The sequence below is a fragment of the Tachypleus tridentatus genome, chromosome 7, assembly GCF_004210375.1.
Source record: "Tachypleus tridentatus isolate NWPU-2018 chromosome 7, ASM421037v1, whole genome shotgun sequence".
Classification (NCBI taxonomy): Eukaryota; Metazoa; Arthropoda; class Merostomata; order Xiphosura; family Limulidae; genus Tachypleus; species Tachypleus tridentatus.
This window is the reverse complement of record NC_134831.1, coordinates 10,024,338-10,044,107: the sequence shown is the minus strand read 5'-3', so window position 1 is coordinate 10,044,107 and position 19,770 is coordinate 10,024,338. Positions and strand designations below refer to the sequence as shown.

The window sequence follows — 19,770 nt, the reverse complement described above, 5'->3', positions numbered from 1 at the left end:
TACTGATATAGAGCTGTCTATTTTTTTTCACGATAACGAATATTAATCATCTTTCAACACGATAATGTGTATTTTTAACAAATAGCTGGAGTACCCGTACCTGAACGAAAGTTATATACATTCATTATTGATGAAAGATTATCTTAGGACATCAAAAGCTGCTTCCCTCACATGAAAGTGAATAAAAAAATCCCATAAAAACTGTAAGACACAAAACGTGATACGGAATATTTATGTGTGTCTTTCCATGACTCTTCACACCAATTTTGGTAAATGCCTATCCACATCATGAGAAGTTGTTACACGAACACACAACACAGAGATTTATATAGATAACTAGCCATAATAAGTTTGGTAACTATCATTATTATTTGTATTATTATTAATTACCGTTATTGTTATTGTAACTCGTCAACATTCAAATGTTTGAACTGCCGAGTGGCACTTAAATCTGATTGTATACACGACATAACACGATATATTATTTATATTTGTGAACAATAATCACCACTGATTTGTTCCTTCGTTGTATTGTGAAGAGCGGAAATTATATTATTACGTGATGATATTCTTCACAGTGAGTGAAAGCGAGAGTAAATATGACAGCTTTTATTTCCGGTATTAGTGGTCAGTAACCGTAGTTTTAAAGTATCCACACCAGAGATAAACAAATCAATAATGTTAAGTCCTTCCTAAGTGGTTGAATATTCAAAAGCACCATGCTTCACAGATCGGATGATTTCTATAAAAGACATCATGCTAGGCTTAGGTTTGATTGGCGATGAATGTCAGATACGCTATCGAGAAATTCATGTTTGAAAATTCCTATTTGTATCAGGAGACAACACCTGTATCCTTCTGAATGATGGACAAAGCCGATTCTATATTTCAGCGGATACCTGAATTTATTATAGATGTAACGAATGTGTATCCATATTTCCGTGTATAAAATACAGACGTACACCTGGTATTTTCACCCCAAACATTCACAAATTATTGTATAACATTATGTTGCTTACAACCATGTTAACTTCTGGGTTAACCTAGGAAGAGCATCAAATTAACAAACGTTTTATCAAAAGTATCTTTTACTATAAATTTATTATATTTTTCTTCTTCCTGTGTAGTTGAATGGATTTTTTTTTTCTTTTTTCTAAATCTCTATAAAATTATTATAAGTACGTTTATGTTACAACTATTTCAGTTTACCACACTTCTTCTTGTAAACAGTGATATAACTGTCTGTTATCGTAAATATATTTTATTATTTTAAACGCAAACGCACGAATTTTGTAAGTCGAAAATGTATGGTGGTTGCTAGAAGCATAACTGGCCATTAGTAACACGTAACACACATCTACGTGTAGCGTTTTGAACACAACAATATACACCTTATAAGACATCACGGTTACTGTGGCTAAAACGTGCATCTCGTTTAAGTTTAGAATATAGATCTATGTATGCTTTAAGATATATATCTAAATTACTGTCATTAATATTCTACGTTTATTGCTGTATATATTTTTTAAAACAGAAAACAATGGTTCTATCTATAGCTATTAGATGTCATTGTTTTTAATGGAAATAGATAGCTCGTTTCAATGTTAAATCTGGTAATACATAAGCATTAAAACTTGAATTTCTTAGTAAGCCACAGATCTCTGAACAAAAGCACTTTACAAAACTGGTGTTTTTTCAAATGTTCACTGTTTTTTGGGAGTATGTGTGAAAAATATCGATACATAATCATAAGTCAGTGGTCATGTAATTCTTTGTGGTGTCATTATCACTCATAATTAAAACTAAATATTCTTATTTATGATTTCTTTAAGCCGGATTAAGGGCAACTGATGCCCTAAGCACAGCCTAACAGTGGTGCCCCCCTCGGCCTCTCCATTACTTAACTGACAAGACATTAAGACTCAATAAGTGCTCAGACCCCACAACTATATTAAATAAAAAGGTTTTTATTTTATATAACAGATTGGGCATGGATCAAAATCACACAATGATTGAGGCTTTTTATATAGAAATGATGAGGGAAATCACTTCTTTGATTAATGATAGTTAAAGATAAATATTACTACTGTTTATTTGTTTTAACTTTGGGTTAACAGTTGTCACATTGATGCTCACAAATTCACACTTTGATGTTAACAAAAATGAAAAATTTACTCAAAACCCTTTCATTCAAAAAATTCTCACTTTGAACTTAAAACCCTGTAAGCAAATTATTTACTTATACTTTCATATTTATTTAAATTTAAAAAAGTGTTTTCTAGATTTTGTAATTGCAAAGTCTTTGATCAAGTCCACAAAACTAATTTGACGTAACAAATCTGCTTTCATACTTAGCAGAGACAAGGCATCCAGCCTGTCTTGTCAAATAGTTGTTCTGTTAGGATTTTTAATATGCTTGAGTTGAGAAAATGAACACTCAGCTGTGCAATTCGTGACTATTAATGTTAAAAATGTTGAAACGCACTGTCTACGTTTGGAAACACACTCAGTTTTGTCTTCTGAAATTATTTTATATAGTTCAGCACGACTGAATCTGGTTTTTACAGCTTTTGTTGCACTGAACTTACGGAGCACATATGAGTGAAACTGCTGAAGCTCGGCAGAGAGATTAGTGTCCAAGTCCTCTGGGTACTCAGCTTTTGGTTTCAGCTTTTGGGAACACTGAGAGTACCTTTCAGTTTCAGCAGATGAAGTGTCATCATTTGACACATTACTTAGGAAAGAAAATCTGTTTGCTGTTTCTTTATACACCTCTCCTCTTCTTCTCATCTGGGTTTCTAGTTTGTCAACAACTGTGTAGAAGGTGATGATACGAAATTTATCTCTGGCATTTAGATCTCCTTCTTGTGCATCTCCGTCACTGAGTATCTTCTTTCTTACATGTTTGCGAGTTTGGGCTGCATTGTAATAAACATCTGGTAGTATTTCCTTTGCAACTGCTTCAGAGTTTTCAAAGTCACCCCTTAGAGTGCGTAGTTGGACTGTTAGGAGTTGAGAAAATGAATGCTCAGCTGTACAGATTTACACGTTTTTAAGTTTACATCCTCAATTTGCAGAACTTGACTTGCTTTATGAAACTTTTGCAAAATTTCATCCCACATGATCAACACAAAAACAAATTCTAGCTCTTGCATCTTATTTGCAATATTGTCTGCTTCTCATCTAGTGTCTCCCTTTTGTGACTGGTCTTCACAAAGCTTCACATTCTAAAGCTTCCAAAATATTAAAGAAAGACTTCAAAATTGCTGTTGTTACCATAGTATGTGCCTCCCATCTGGTATCAGAGAGGGATTTGAACACACTTGCATTTCCAAGACAAGTTTTAAGAAATTTCCACAGGTTGAAAAAAATGTATAGAGCAAATGCATTGTAGAGAAAAATCAACTGCTACTTGACAGCAGTCAACAGCACTTCAGTCTACCAGATTTAGTGAATGGGTTGCACAGTTTACATATATGACAAACTTATTTTATTCTAAAATCTTTTGCTGCATCCACTTATAACGCCCAGACATGTCAGCAGTATTGTTGTAAGACTGACCCCTACATTTTGAAAAATTAAGTTTGCAAACTTCACGTAAGTACTGCAATACCTGGTTTGCCATTTACTCACCTGTATGGCTTTTCGATTCCAGAAAGATTAAAAAGTGTTCAATAGGCTGCGCATCTTTTAAGTATCGAAGTACAACACTTAACTGAGCTATATGTGATAGACCTGGCATCGAGTCAACTAACAAGCTAAAATAACCACAAGGATTTACTTCATCAGCTATGAACGCGTGGATCTCCTGAACCACGGGTTGAATGAGTTCTTCAGAGGTGGTTTTGTACAAGTAAGAAGAATTTTCTTTTCCAAACTTTCCAGAGTTCCAAATGCGCCCTGCTAAAAATGGATCAAACTGACTTATGAGATCAAACAACCCTAAAAAATTCCCATTTTGCAGTGAACCAAATTTTTCATCTGTTCCTCGAAAAGCCAGGCCACATACAGCTAACGTACGAATAACAGCTATTACACACTCCAAGACATGTTCCCAGTAATTGCAATCTTCTTTAATTTGTTTTCCAACTCTTGTCGCAAGCCTAAACCTTGTCTGCGAATTAAGTTATGTTAGCACAGAGTCTCTGTGAGTAGTGCTTCTTTCATGATGAATAAATACAACAGTATTTCGCCGGTCATTGAACCCTTTTCTTTCAACAAAACACGAGTGGCAAAAAGTGTACAAACAGAGCAGCAAATTACCCACTTTGATGGTGAATACAATAACCACTTTCTCTTGCATTGCTCATCATTGGTCTTTACTCCGAAGAAATGTTTTTTTGCGAACAGTAAGTATCTCGTTGGTTGTGGTGTTGACAGTCAGTGGGCCCACAAGCAACCCAATAAGCCACATCATCAGCAGAGAAATCGAGCCACAACCCTGGATCTTTTACTTTATTTTTTTTATATTTTCTAGACCGAAATATTTTATCATAGTCCAGTAGATTTTCATTTTCAGCAATTTATTCAACTTCAGACTGTCTTGTAGAGCAACTTGCATCAACATTAACACGAGAGATATCATAAAAATTTACAGGCAAAGTGAGATCAGTTGTGAGACTTGTGCCATTTGAGCCACCCTGTGGCACCTTAACGTCATCACGATGTTATGACTTTGAAGTGGACAAAGTGTATTTTGTTCAACTTCAATCTTGTCAGAGACAGATGCCGTACAAGTGACTTCTGATGGCGGAGATGGGTTTTGATTTGGAAGATCATGTTGTGTAGTTGAGTGAAAAAAATTAGTTAACTTTCCAGTCTTGGCCACTAAATCCAAAGCCTTTTGTTGGTTTATTTTTGCCTGGGTCAATCAGCACATAAACATGAATTCATAAATACCTTTATTGATTTGTTGTATTCTGATTGGTTGAAAACCATTTGAGACTGGTTTCAATCCTTTTTCGGAAAATTAGTTTACAGTCATTGCAAAAATTTCATTAAGATTGTTGCTATGGTAGCTGTACGCAAGGAGAATATGCAAATCCATTGTGAACGAAAAAGTATTCCAAAACAATCTGTGATCAACAACACACACTGTAGTAACTTATATACCAGTTACCATTCTGTACTGATACACATACATAACATATAACCAATTGTAAATTGTACTGTGCATTGAACTACTACATACTGGGTTAGGCCTAGGCTATAGTACCTTAAGCCTAATCAAATGTCTGAAGAATGAGTTGTAACCTCAACTTTGAGCTCAGTTTTGACGTGGGGACTTTAAAAGAGCCGACAAACTATACGTCAACAAAATAGGCATATGTCTCAAACTCTATCTGCATGTCTGGATGCGAAGACAAATTCAAAACGACAGCCTTAAATTGGAAATAGTCTACTTCATTATTCCAGGCTACAGTAGCCAGTGTACTTACCCTAAACTAGTTACAGTATTTAGGCCTAACGATACTGTCACTCAGTTCTCAGATATCTTGTTTGTTTGTTTGTTTTTTTTGAATTTCGCACAAAGCTACTCGAGGGCTATCTGTGCTAGCCGTCCCTAATTTAGCAGTGTAAGACTAGAGGGAAGGCAGCTAGTCAGCACCACCCACCACCAACTCTTGGGATACTCTTTTACCAACGCATAATGGGATTGACCGTCACATTATAACGCCCCCACGGCTGAAAGGGCGAGTATGTTTGGCGCGACGGGGATGCGAACCCGCGACCCTCAGATTACGAGTCGCACGCCTTAACACGCTTGGCCATGCCGGGCCTTCTCAGACAGCAACTCTAACGTTAGGCCTAATGCTAATACGTTGCAACTAATGCTAATACGTTGCAACTGATGCCACTGATGTTAAGCCTAATACTCTGTATTGACCTTCTCACATAAACTAGTTCAATTCACGCAATTTTTTAGACAATTTTAAACTGATTTTATTGATTTGTCGGTTCTTTACAGTATATTTGTATGACCATGGTACAACAGTACTGTACTACTACTAGTAGTATAACGTATACATAACAATGTAACAATCGAGTTATCGTACATGTCGAAGACTTACGCAATTTCACCTGAAAGGTCGAATTATCGCTTTTAGACTGCTTCGATCAGTCAATTGTTTTCCCAGCTCTTCAGAAGTCTAATAGAATACACACTGATCTGAAATTAAAGTCGCAAAATAGTTGAATTACACCTAAATGTTTGTCGTGGTTGTCTCGGTGTTTCTATCTCGGATTCTTCGTTCGTCTCGTAAAACATATCAGCAGAGGGCTGGGCTGGGTCGGGCATTATGACGTCAGGATAGGATCAAGCAAGAAGTAAAGAGAATATAATTGTGATCTCCATTTTTGACTCTAAAAATAGAATATTCGACAAAATTTTGTTAGCTATCTATGAATTGGGATAAAAACAAGTGTGTCCGGTCTTAAATCAAATTTAAAATCGGGCACTGTTGTATTTATCACCTAAATAAATTTCACCGTCGGATCTGTTTATATTGTTATATAATCACAAGGGAGTACATACATGCCCAAATACTCTTATCGGTTACATGTAATATACGAATGGTGGCAATGCAACAGTGGCATTCTTCCATAAATTTTTCTTTGTATGATAAATTTCAAAACATGTACTCACACACAAAAAAGGTTGTTTTGTTCTTTTTTACAGCAAGCTGTTTGAAGCCAAAGAAATTACGGCTCAGAAAATCTTCAGTGAGAAACACACTTAAAAATATTACAAAACACGCATGAATGATGTAATACTAATGAAAATAAAACTAAAACAAACGAGACAATAACCCTCGTGCTTATCCACTGATAAGCACAGTAAGATTAGACAGGGAATCCGACTGTCTAATTAAAACAAAGCATTGCGATGGCCGTCGGAGAGTGCTGACGCAATGTGATTTCTGCCTAGTGCTCTGAATGTCAAAGTGAAGAAATTCAACCAAGCGCGGGTAAACGGCGGGAGTAACTATGACTCTCTTGGGTAGCCAAATGCCTCGTCATCTAAATAGTGACGGATTGACTCTCTACAGAGCCATAAAACATTGCCAATGTACTGCCCGTCGAGGTACCTCCCAGCGGTGCGGCTGGATACAGGGTCCCCTGTAACTGAATCCTCCACACGTGAAGGAGAACACTAAAAACCCGTATGATGAGCTCGCAGACCATCATATGTCCAAACGCCTCAGAGGCGTAAAACAAGGGGACCCCATGTCTCCTATTTTGTTCAACATTGCCCTGGATCCTCTCATCCGTAAGATCGAAGATGTCGGCCGAGGCATATCTCTAAATAAGAAGCTGGATCCAGTTTCTACCTTGGCGTATGCTGATGATATGGCAGTGCTGGCAAAAGACCATGCTAGCTTACAGGAAATGTTGAACACCGTGAACGATTACTATTTGGGTAACGGCCTCTCACTGAACATCTCGAAGAGTTCCGGTATGCTGATTAGGGGGTCCAGTAAGACCTTTACCGTCAATAATTGTTTACCATGGACAGTTAATGGCGAAGGACTCCCGATGATCGGACCCGAACAATCTTACCGTTATCTAGGGGCCAATGTCTGTCCATGGACCGGGGTGTACAGCGAGCCTGTACTTCCTCTCCTCGAGAAGTGGATAGATAACATCTCGAGGGTACCGCTAAAACCATACCAACGTGTTGAGATTCTCAACCGATTTGCGGTACCCCGGCTCCTTTACCAACTCGAATTGGGAGTACCGAGTGGTAAATTATTGAGAGAAATGGACAATCTAATTAAAAAGGCCGTGAAGAGCTGGTGTCATCTTCCGCCTTGCACGACCGACGGGTTACTTTATTCCCGTTATCGAGACAGTGGCCTTGCACTTGTCAAGTTGGAATCTCTGATTCCAACTCTTAAGATCAAGACAGGATTAAGGCATGTCCATTCAACGGACAAAACTATTAGATATTTAGCCGAAGCTGATAACTTAATCGATAACATCCAAGGAATTGCCTTAAAGGCGGGACTTCCGATCCCTAAGCCCGAACAGACTTCTGGGACATATCATTCTAATTGGAAGATAATGGAAAGGAAGCGCTGGGAAGGTCTTGCCCTGCAAGGGCACGGTGTAAGTCTCTTCAGAGGTTGAAGTTCTGCCAACCACTGGTTACCTAAACCAGTGGGAATGAAGGACCACCACTGGGTGAACTGTCTTGCTTTGAGGGCAAATGTATACCCCACACGGGAAGCCCTCAGTCGAGGGAATTTGAGTACGAACAAAGAAGTTGCGAAATGCCGGGGTTGTTCTGCCCCGAGAGAGACCATATGTCATCTTAGTGGTCAATATCCTAAATTAAAATCTATGAGGACACGGCGTCACAACAAGATCTGTGACCATTTAGTAAAAGAATGTGTAAGTAAAGGGTGGAAAGTACTCGTAGAACCCACCATTGAGACAGGCAATGGTGAACGTCGGAGACCAGATCTGATCTTCCATCGTGAGGATAAAGCGGTGGTTGTTGATGTGACGGTCCGATACGAACTCATGTATAGCTCCCTAGAGGAAGCATATAATTCCAAGGTCGCCCGCTATGAAGAGCTCGCACCACAAATTAAAGATCTAACTGGTGCAACTTCTATTGTTTTCCACGGTTTACCAATTGGTGCCCGCGGTGCCTGGTATCCGAGAAACACGGAAGTACTGGCGGACCTGGACATAAGATCTAAATATTTTGAAGAGTTCTTGTGTCGACGTGCGATGCTTTACACCCTAGATGTGTTGTGAAAGGCGAACAATGAAAAACACCTCGCCTGGTAAGGCAATTACCGCCCACAACACACGACGAAGTCATAAAACAGCCTCTAGTCGTTAGACCAATATAGGTATAATGTGCAAATGAATTGATCTCTATGCGTTTTCACTATCGGCATCTGTCGATATCGTCGACCCTGACGTAAAATTGGGTAATTGTATAATATCGATAGCCAAATGCCTCGTCATCTAATTAGTGACGCGCATGAATGGATTAACGAGATTCCCACTGTCCCTATCTACTATCTAGCGAAACCACAGCCAAGGGAACGGGCTTGGAGAAATCAGCGTTTTTGATGAACGCTGATCAAAATGTAACCGATCACATTTTGTTATCTGTGATCACAAATCACAGACATGATTTGTCATTATTGCTGTATATATGGATATATATATAGCAATATATATATTGCTGTTTTAAACTGTTTTAAACCAGTTTAAAACTGGTTTCAGTTTTAAAATTTTTTTAAATTTTTTAAATTTTATTTTAAAATAAAATTGTTTATTTTAAACAATGTAAAAATTGTTTACGTATGTAAACACATTCGTAATGTGTTTTGTTGTATTTTAACAAAACAGTTAAAATTTGTTAACTAAAATTTTGTTAACAAAAGTTAAGTCATTTTAACTTGACTTAAAATGAAGTCAAATTAGTAAATTACTAATGTACTAATTAGTAATTAGTGTAATTACTAATGTAATTACAGTACATTAGTTATTGTATTATCAATAACACTTTTATTGATAAGCAGGGAACAACGTTCCGACTTTTCTAGGTCATCTTCAGATTAACAATGGTAACAACAATACAATTGTTGTTTCATCACCAACACAATTGTTGTTATCATTAGTGTTTGATATTGTTGTTTCATCATCAATATAATTGTTGTTATTTTTATTTTTTGTTATTGTTGTTGGATCACCAATGCAATTGTTGTTATTAACATTGTTTGTTATTGTTGTTTCATCACTAATACAATTGTTGTTATCATTATTGTTTGTTATTGTTGTTTTATCACCAATACAATTGTTGTTATCATTATTGTTTGTTATTGTTGTTTCATCACTAATACAATTGTTGTTATCATTGTTTTTATTACATCACCACTTTACTTGTTGTTATCATTACTAGTTTTTGTTTCATCAACACTTCAATTGTTGTTATTTCATTACCACTTCAATTGTTGTTATCATTGTTGTTAGTTCATCACCTATACAATTGTTGCTAGCATCGTTCATGTTTCAGTTTTTCAGTCAGTTTTCCTCAGGTAAATGTCTTGAGTGATTCATTGAACGTTAGGCTCTGATATCTATCTGTAGAAGTTACATGAATTATGATATGTTCCAGTAGATATTATCTCTGCGTTAAGCTGTTTTCTACACATTTTAACAAACGTTTTGTATTTCGTTACATTATTTAGCTTTGTTATATATTTTTCAAGCTACTACTTACAAAATTCACAGTTTCGTAAAACAATACACACACACAAATATATGTATATTTTAGTGAAATTAAATAATTACATTAAAATGAAGTCAAATAAGTAAACATAATCATGAGGAAGGACTGCGTTAAAAATAGCAAATCCTAACCTCTGGTTAATTATATTATGACCATAAATTTTAAGCCATAAAGAAAAAACATTAAAATTAAACAAAATACGCTGCATATTTTCAAAAATAATTTAGGGTGCAAGCTACAACATGGAATTATAAAATGTATCCTAAGTTTTGGAGGTGATGAAGTAGGACCCACATTGCGGTGGGGATACATTGTCTATTAGTCTTAACCTCCAATTCGCTAGTCTCACATAAGGAGATTAGAAGTTTAAAAATTAGGAGAGCGAGACGTGGGTGCTCAAGCCCACAACGTCCCAGATCTATATCACCTTTTACTGCCTGCAGACAAGTTAAGAAAAAGATACACATAAAAAGAAGAAAAATAAAAAAATAAGATACTACCATTTGGGGGTAAATAAGACAAAACTTACCTCTTGAAGTTAGCCCTATTTCTCAGTCACCTCTAAAACCTAGGATAATTTTATAATTCCACGTTGTCGCTTGTACCCTAAAATCTTTTTGAAAATACGCAGCGTATTTTGTTTAAATTTAATGTGTTTTTTTCATGGCTTAAAAATTGATATTATACATATATAATGTTTTCCCTTCTTAAATCTTCTACGTGTTTCACGTCATGTGTTACATTTCTTCTACGTGATTCTTTTGTCAAAATATTTTAATATCCTCTTCTAACCAGTACATTAGTTTTTTGGGATTTTAGTTTCACAGTTAAAACGCCGTGAATTAGTTTGGTCTGATTTCGATAGGAGTAAGTATGGGGGAAATGTATCATATTTAAAATATAATATAATATATATATATATATATATATTCATGCCAACTTGGTTCAAATTACGTATTCTAATTCAATTCCTATCAATTCCAAAATAGGACAGGACACCAACGCCATCTGGAATGAACAAGTAAAAAGCAGGGTATAGATGAGCTGTGAGATGAGAACGTTAGTCCAGCATCAAAAGTTGGTTTGTGAGCAGTGTTGTGAAGCTACAATGGTAAGTCCACCTCTAAATTTATTTGCACGATACAGTGAGCAAGGAGATATTAAGCACGTTTTGTCGAATTTTATTTTTAATAAAAAAATGACGTAAGTACTCATCGAAAATACGTTTTTGAGGGCGTTCTGTGAAATATATTCAAGCCTAGTTTTTGCTTATTATACGTCATGCTAAAATAGAAGAAATTTGAATATAGTTTTGTTCATTGTTTTTCAGACGGATCTAAAGCCAGTAGAAATTGAAAGTGAGTATTTTCTTAATTGTTTATTTGACATTAATATTTTACTTAAAATAGATAGTCTTAGTTTTAGTTCTGCCAAACATTCCACTTAATTTTGAGTTGTTAAACGGTATTGACGTAAATTTTGTAAATTGTAAAGTAATTTTTTTTTTACCTGAAGGAAAGTGAAAATTTCAACATTCGTAATGTGTTTGCTAATTCATTTTTAGGACAACGGAAAGTAAACCACTCTGTCCTAACTTCAGTAATGACAGCTTATTTTATGTTTAAAATTTACTTCACAGAACAACCACTTTTGCAAGTATAACACTCGTGGAGTATCATGTTTCGTTAGTACGTTTAACTCGCTTTAAACAGCTACGATTTTGTAATATTAATATTTGTAGTGTGCGAATCCTTCCTTTTTTTTTGAGTCGGCTTCTGTGCTCAAAAAGGCCTCAATGTAACTACAACGGAGAAACAAGGTTGGAGCAGTCAGTTATAAATGTCTTATTAAAATAAATCAAGATTTTGTTGGTTTTTTCTAAGGAAAACTAAATATGAATTAAGCCACCTGGTGAGTTTACATCACCAACTTGACAAATCTTCTTTTCCGTTTGTTCAATTATTATTGTTTATAAATAAACTAATTTATAACGCATCTGGCCAGCTTTACTTCATTGTTTCTAGTCACTCTTTTGGTTTTATTAATTATTTGTAAGTACTTCGGATAGAGCACTTGTTTTCAAAACTTCAGTCTTTACTCACTTGATGAAAATAAAACATTTATTTTTATAACAAAAGGATCACATCGAAACGATGTAGTTTAGTATTTTTTATTGAGAAAAAAGTACCCATGTAATAGTATGAAAGAGCTCTCTAATTGTAACACTTGTTCTGTGTGTGCAAATAGCCCTTGTGTAGCTTTGCGCGAAATTTAAAAAACAAACTTGTTCTGTGCACAAAAAGTACAGAAAGTCTCCTTAGCGCTGGTGAGTTAGAAAAAATGTTGTTACAGTAAAAACACAGTTGACACTGGATCTCTCTTGGCCCTACGTCACTCTCAATGCTTCTCTAACTTCGAGTTTTTCTTCTTTCTAAAATTAGTCTACGCCTAGTCTTATCTTTCGCGCCTTTTTTGGAGTTTATGTATCTGTTACCGGATTCGTTCCCTCCGCCTCCAACTTATTCATCGGTAAACCTCATATTTCGTCTTTACGTAAACTCGAAGCAATTCAGTGTCGCGGGTGCTTCAAATAACGCGTATCTATAAATATATAGATGTATATCTCTGTGTATGTGTATTTGTTTAGAAAGGGTGTAAGTTAACTTTGTATCCTGATATTCAAAGCTTAAATGTACATGTTCAGGTTGTTCGTAAGGAAGAACACACTCTAGTGACTGTTTAAATGGTTAGGGTTTCGACAATCTCGGATCATGTGCAGGAAATGAGTGCGAAACACTAAATCAAATATAGTATATCCTGAATTACTCTGTAAGTCTCTGTAAACTAAATCAAATATAGTATATCCTGAATTACTCTGCAAGTCTCTGAGTAAACATAAGATACCAGTTTAATATAAGTCTTGCTCTAAACCGAATAAAAACATTGTCTTGCTTCTCAATGTTTGAGTGTATTGGAATCTTTTCTATCGCCCGATAACTTGGTTTCGGGATACCATTTCATTCGTTGGGTTAGATTTATATTCCATTTTCTGAAGTCAGTATAAAGCATAAGTTAATAAAGATAAAATGAAAGTTTAATGAGGAACACAAATGATAGACATGTATTCGAGTTGCGGAATGTTCTATCCTTTGAAATAGTTACAAGCAACTAATGTGCAGTGAGGTTCACTTACGGTAGCTTTGATTACCCAACGAACGCCATTTGAATGCTATTATAAGATACACTTAATAGAAATCTTACTACCGCATCTGTTTTTGTGTTTTAGAGGCTCGGGATCATTTTGAGATCTATGATTTTGAAGGGCAAGGAAAAATTGACTGTAAGGATCTGGGAGATTTGCTTCGGTCTCTGGATACTCGCCCCACTGTCGCAACAATAGCGAAGAATGGTGGTACAAAGAAGAAGGGTGAGTTGTAAGCTTCTTCGTAAAGTATTCCAGGAAAGTCAATAACAATTAAATTGAAGTAAATGCATCAGTTTACGTATACAACATGTGAGGCAATGGACTAAATAACCAGGCCAATGACCCCTGAGGGGGAGACATTGTTCTAAGTCTATCATGAACGTAGCAATAAACCAAAACAGCCTAGCAACCGTCTCACAGTACCCTGAGACTAAAGTAAACCTACACAAGTTAGTAATCCTAATAAACCTATTAAAATATTGTACGAACTATATTACACATCCTGCTTGAAGTAAACCCGCACAAAAAAAGGCTTATAGGGTATTTTGACGTTTTTTAGGCTTTCAGAGTAGCTTTACTATTACAGGTTTAGAGGTTATTGTGACTTTCTCTAGGTTTGCAGGGTTCGATTCCTCTCGGTGAGCTCAGCAGATAGCCCGATGTGACTTTGCAATAAGAAAAACTCGCACATTTTCTAGATTTGTGAAAAGTAGATTTACTTTTAAAGGTTATAATTACCTTTTGTAGGTATAGAGAGTAGATTTATTTTTTATAGCTTTTGCAGTTATTGTGCCATCTTGTAGGTTTTGAAAGCAATTTACTTTTACAGGTTTATAGGTTATTTTCACTTTCTCTAGGTTTGGAGAGTAGATTTACTTTTAATGGTCATTGTGACATTTTGCAGGTATTTAGGGTGATTTACCTTTAAAGGTTATTGTGACTTTTGTAGGTTGGGAGAGTAGATTTACTTTCACAGGTTATTGTAACATTCTCTAGCCTTGCAGAATAGATTTACTTTAAAAGGTATAGAGGTCATTGTCACATTCTCTAGGTTTGGAGAGTAGATTTAGTTTTAAAGGTTTATAGGTTATTGTCACTTTCTCTAGGTTCGGAGAGTAGATTTACTTTGAAAGGTTATTGTGACATTATCGAGGTTTGGAGAGTAGATTTAGTTTTCAAGGTTTATAGGTTGTTGTAACATTTCGTGGTTTGGATAGTAGATTTACTTTTGAAGGTTTAGAGGTTATTGCAACATTTTCTAGTTTTGATAACAAATTTACCTTTATAGGTTTAAAGGTAATTGTGACATTCTCTAGATTTTGAGAGAAGATTTACTTCTAAGGATTTAATGCTTATTATAAAATTTTGTAGGTTTCAAGAGTGGATTTACTTTTAAAGGTTTAGAGGTCATTGTGACATTTTTGATATTTGGAGAGTAGATTTCCTTTTAAAAGGTTTAGATGTTATTGTGACATTTTGTACTTTTTAAGACCACATTTACTTTTAAATATTTAGAGATTATTCTGACATTTTGTAGGTTTGGTGAGTAGATTTACTTTTGAAAGTTTACAGGTTATTGTGGCACTTTCTAGGCTTTTAGGGCAGATTTAGTTTGAAACATTTAAAGGTTATTGTCACTTTCTTTAGGTGTGGAGAGTAGATTTACTTTTTAAGGTTATTGTGACATTTTATAGGTTTTGAGAGTAGATTTACTTTTAAAGGTTTGAAGGTCATTTGTGAGATTTTGTAGGTTTTAAGAACAGAAACACTTTCGCAAGTTTAGATGCTATTGTGACATGTTGCAGGTTTTGAGAATAGATTTACTCATAAACGTTATTGCGAGTTTTTCTAATTGCAGAGAGTAGATTTACTTTTAAAGGTTATTGTGACTTTTTTGGTTTGTGGAAAGTAATTTAATTTAAAGGTCATTTTTGACTTTCTCTAGGTTTGTGGAGAGTAGATTTACTATTACAGGTCATTGTGACTTTCTCTAGGGTTTTTGAGAGTAGATTTACTTTGAAAGGTCATTGTGAGTTCTTCTATGTTTGTGGAAAGTATATTTACTTTTAAAGGATATTTTGACTTTCTCTAGGTTTGTAGTAGAAGTCAATTTATTTTTAAAGGTTATTGTGAGCTTCTCTTAGTTGCCAAGAGCAGATTTACTTTTAAAGGTTATGGTGACTTTCTCTATGTTTGTGGAAAGTAGATCCACTTTTAAATGTTATTGTGAATTTATATTTGTGGAGAATAGAGCAACTTTTAAAGGTTATTGTGACTTACTCTTGGTTTGTGGACAGTAGATTTTCTTTCATAGGATTATTGGTACTTTCTCTAAGTTTGTGGACAGTAGATTCTGTAACTGAAATGTTTTTGTTTTTGGTCATATTAATGTGCACGTGGCTGAAGATAAAACATTTTTCTTTATCTATCAATTAAACAGTATCTTTGTTTTAAAAGTTTTTTGTCGGTGTCAAAAAATGGTCATTTCTGGGTGTTTGTCTTGAACATGTACAATATACAAATTAACTGTTTGCCCACTTTAGGTGAGAAAACGATTACTTTTGAAGAGTTTATTCCCATCTATAGCCAGGTTAGGAAGGAAAAGGAACAAGGAACGTACGCGGACTTCATGGAGGGTCTGAAGGTGTATGATAAATCAGAGAACGGAACGATGCTGGCAGCGGAGCTTGCTCACGTGTTACTCTCGCGTTCGGTAAAGACAAACATCAATATGAAACTTTACCTTGGTTTTAAACAACAATACGATGCAACTGATGGTTTGATGTCACCTGCTATTGTACAACATCTTAGACAATAAACAGGAGTAACGTTAGAAGAATAATGATAGATCTCTTTATCTTGTGAAATTCAAACTATTCACTCTTATAAATTCTATACGAACTTCATCATTAATTAGAACTCACAATGAATCATTAACTAGAGACATGTTTTAAACAGGTGAACGACTGACAGACCCTGAAGTTGAAGAGATCATGAAGTGTTGCATAGGAACTGAAGATGAAGACGGATTCATCAAATACGAACGTAATTATTCTTTCCATGACTTTATTTTCATCAAATACAAACTTATTTCAAAACGTTTAATCTTCACATAATTCGTTTCATTTTTGTTCCAGAATAAAAACGTACTGTTAACAGTTCACTTTTGGATGTATATTGTAGTAGATTCACTCTAATATATACAACATTATTAACTCCGCTCTGGTATACAGATTAGTAGATTAACTCTTATATATACAACATTAATAACTCCGCTCTGGTATACAGATTAGTAGATTCACTCTAGTATGTAGAACATTAATAACTTCATTCCAATATATAGATTAGTAGATTCACTCTAGTATGTAGAACATTAATAACTTCATTCCAATATATAGATTAGTAGATTCACTCTAGTACTTACAGTAATGATAATTCACTCTAGTATATACAACATTAGTAACTTCACTCTATTATAGAGATAGTAGATTCGCTCTTGTATATACAGCATTCATAACTTCACTCTAGCATATAGATTAGTAGACTGACTCGAGGATATACAGCATTAATCACTTCACTCTACTATATAGATTAATAGATCAACTCTAGTATATACACCACTAATAACTTCTCTCCAGTATATAGATTAGTAGATTTACTCTAGCATATACTCCATTAATAACTTCACTCTTGCATATAGATTAATAGATTCCCTCATGTATATATAGTATCTATATCTTCATTCTAGTATATAGATTACTAGACTCACTCTATTATACTCAGAATTAATAACTTCAGTCTACTAATATAGATTAGTAGATTTACTCTAGTTATAGAACATTAATAACTTACTCTATTATAGAGATTAGTATTCTAGTATATACAGCATTAATCACTTCAGTCTACCATATAGATTAGTAGGTTCACTTTAGTATATACAGCACTAATAACTCACTCTAGTATAAAGATTAGTAGATTCACTCTAGTATATACAGCATTATTAAATTTTTGGTATATAAGTAGATTTAGCTGCTGATGAAGTTTTCTACGTTATGATTCAAAGTTACTGACATTCTTTTTGATATTAAAATGTCAAGTACTCGGTTATCTTATGAGAATTAAATATTACGACTTTGAAAGAGACGAAGCTAGTTCTATGTAAATTAACTATATTCCAGTCAGTAAAGTTCATTCTATGTATAATATTTCTTCCTTCAGCTTTTGTTAAAGCAGTCATGGCTGGACCTTTTCCCGAAGAAGCTAAATAACCAGGATAACATTTGATGCGTCACTGGAATTTTGGATCCCTTTGCTATTTTATATTTTTATGTATATTTTAAGTTTGATGTTCGAAAAACTTGTTAAAGTCAAATGAAACTACAAATCTAATAAAAACTCAGATAAATAATATTTCGATAAATTTCATAAACAAATAATTAAACCTGTTATAATATATCAAGGAGACTTAATCGCATGAAAACATTAAATAAAAGTATGTACTAATTTCGAATGTTCTTTTTTTTTCTTTGTTATAAACATATGTATAAAGATTCACTATTATACATTATCTGACAAACTGAATGTTGTTTATCGCCGTTGTTATATATAAAGATTCACTGTTGTAAATTACCTAACACAACTTTAATTTAGTTCTTCGTCTTTGTTAAATATAAAGATTCAATTTATACATTATCTAGCAAATCCTGAATGTTGTTCTTCGTTTTTGTTATAAGTAAAGATCCAGTATTATACATTACCTAACACAACCATTATGTTGTTCTTCATCTTAATTCTGTCAAACGATTTACTATTACACATTACGAAACACAACCCCAGTATTATTCTTCATCTTTATTACAAATAAAGATTAACTATTAAACATTAACTAATACAACCCTAATGTTGGTTTTGTTCTTTTTTATATATATAAAGATTCACTATTGTACATTATCTAGCACAACCTGAATGTTGTTTTTCATCTTAATTATATAAAACGATTTACTATTATACATTACGAAACTGAACCCTAGTGTTGTTCTTTGTCTGTGTTACACATAAAGATTCCCTGTTAAACATTACCTAACACAACACTAATGTTGTTTTTGTCTTTCTTACAAATAAAGATTCACTATTATACTTTACCTGACACAACCCAAATATTGTTCTTCGTTTTTGTTATATATAAGGATTAACTATTATGCATTACCTAACAACCTGAATGTTGTTCTTTTTCTTTATTATATGTAAAGATTCACTATTATACATTTCCTAACAAAAATTGAATGTTGTTCTACGTCTGCGTTACTTATAAAGATTTCCTATTACCTCACACAACCTCTATGTTTATCTTCGTCTTTGTTTTAAATAAGGAATCACTATTATAATACCCCAGCACAACACTAACGTTGTTCTTCATCTTAATTATATAAAACGATTCATTATTTTACATTATATAACACACCCTAATGTTTTTTGTTGTATAGAAAGATTATACATAACCTAACAAAAACTGAATTTTGTTTTTCGACATTGTAATATATTAAGATTCACTATTTTACATTACCTAACACAAATTGAAAGTTTTTCTTTGTCTTTCTACATATTAAAATTCACTATTATACACCACTTAACAGTTTGTTTGTTTTGAATTTCGCGCAAAGCTACACGAGGGCTATCTGCGCTAGCCGACCCTAATTTAGCAGTGTAAGACTAGAGGGAAGGCAGCTAGTCGCCGCCAACCCTTGGGCTACTCTTTTACCAACGAATAGTGGGATTGACCATCACATTATAATGCCCCCACGGCTGAAAGGGCGACCCGGATTCGAACCCGCGACCCTCGAATTACGAGTCGAACGCCTTAACACGCTTGGCCATGCCGGGCATCACTTCACAGAAATCAAATGTTGTTCTCCGTTTTTTTTTTCAAATAAAGATTCACTATTATACTTTACCTAACACAACCTGAATTTTGTTCTTCGTCTTTGTTACAAATAAAGATTAACTATCATACATTACCTAACACAACCCGAATGTTCTCCTTCGTCTTTTTGATATTTAACCTGTTGACTGCCAAGTATTTCTGCTGCTACAATACAACTCTAATGCTTCTTCATTTTGTAACTTTTTTCGTAACGCCATTTTGGATCGAAAGTGAAACAATTTGTAAGTAGATCTAATGCATGTATGGTGCTGACATCTAGCTTTGAAGTTAGGTATTAATGAAAACGAATTAACTCGTCTGTGGCACTGTGTTACCGATCGGCTTGGACGAGTTATCTCGTCTATGGCACTGAACAGGTTAAAGGTAAAC

The 19,770-nt window shown here is 34.5% G+C and overlaps 1 protein-coding gene across 2 annotated transcripts; it reads left to right on the top strand.

Moving 5' to 3' along the window:
• Nucleotides 1-11,244: 11,244 nt before the first annotated feature.
• On the top strand, nt 11,245-17,970 carry LOC143255081 (myosin light chain 1-like). Of its 2 annotated transcripts, none has more exons than XR_013030435.1 (5): nt 11,245-11,366; nt 11,586-11,613; nt 13,542-13,682; nt 16,004-16,505; nt 17,679-17,970. XR_013030435.1 is itself a non-coding variant. In XM_076510180.1 (5 exons), the coding sequence occupies exons 1-5, from the start codon at nt 11,295-11,297 to the stop codon at nt 17,726-17,728; spliced, it is 378 nt and encodes a 125-aa protein (XP_076366295.1). In that variant the 5' UTR covers nt 11,245-11,294; the 3' UTR covers nt 17,729-17,970. The 2 variants fall into 2 exon arrangements, 1 of the variants encoding a protein (XP_076366295.1); XM_076510180.1 differs by having other exon boundaries at nt 16,419-16,505.
• The last annotated feature ends 1,800 nt before the right edge of the window (nt 17,971-19,770 follow it).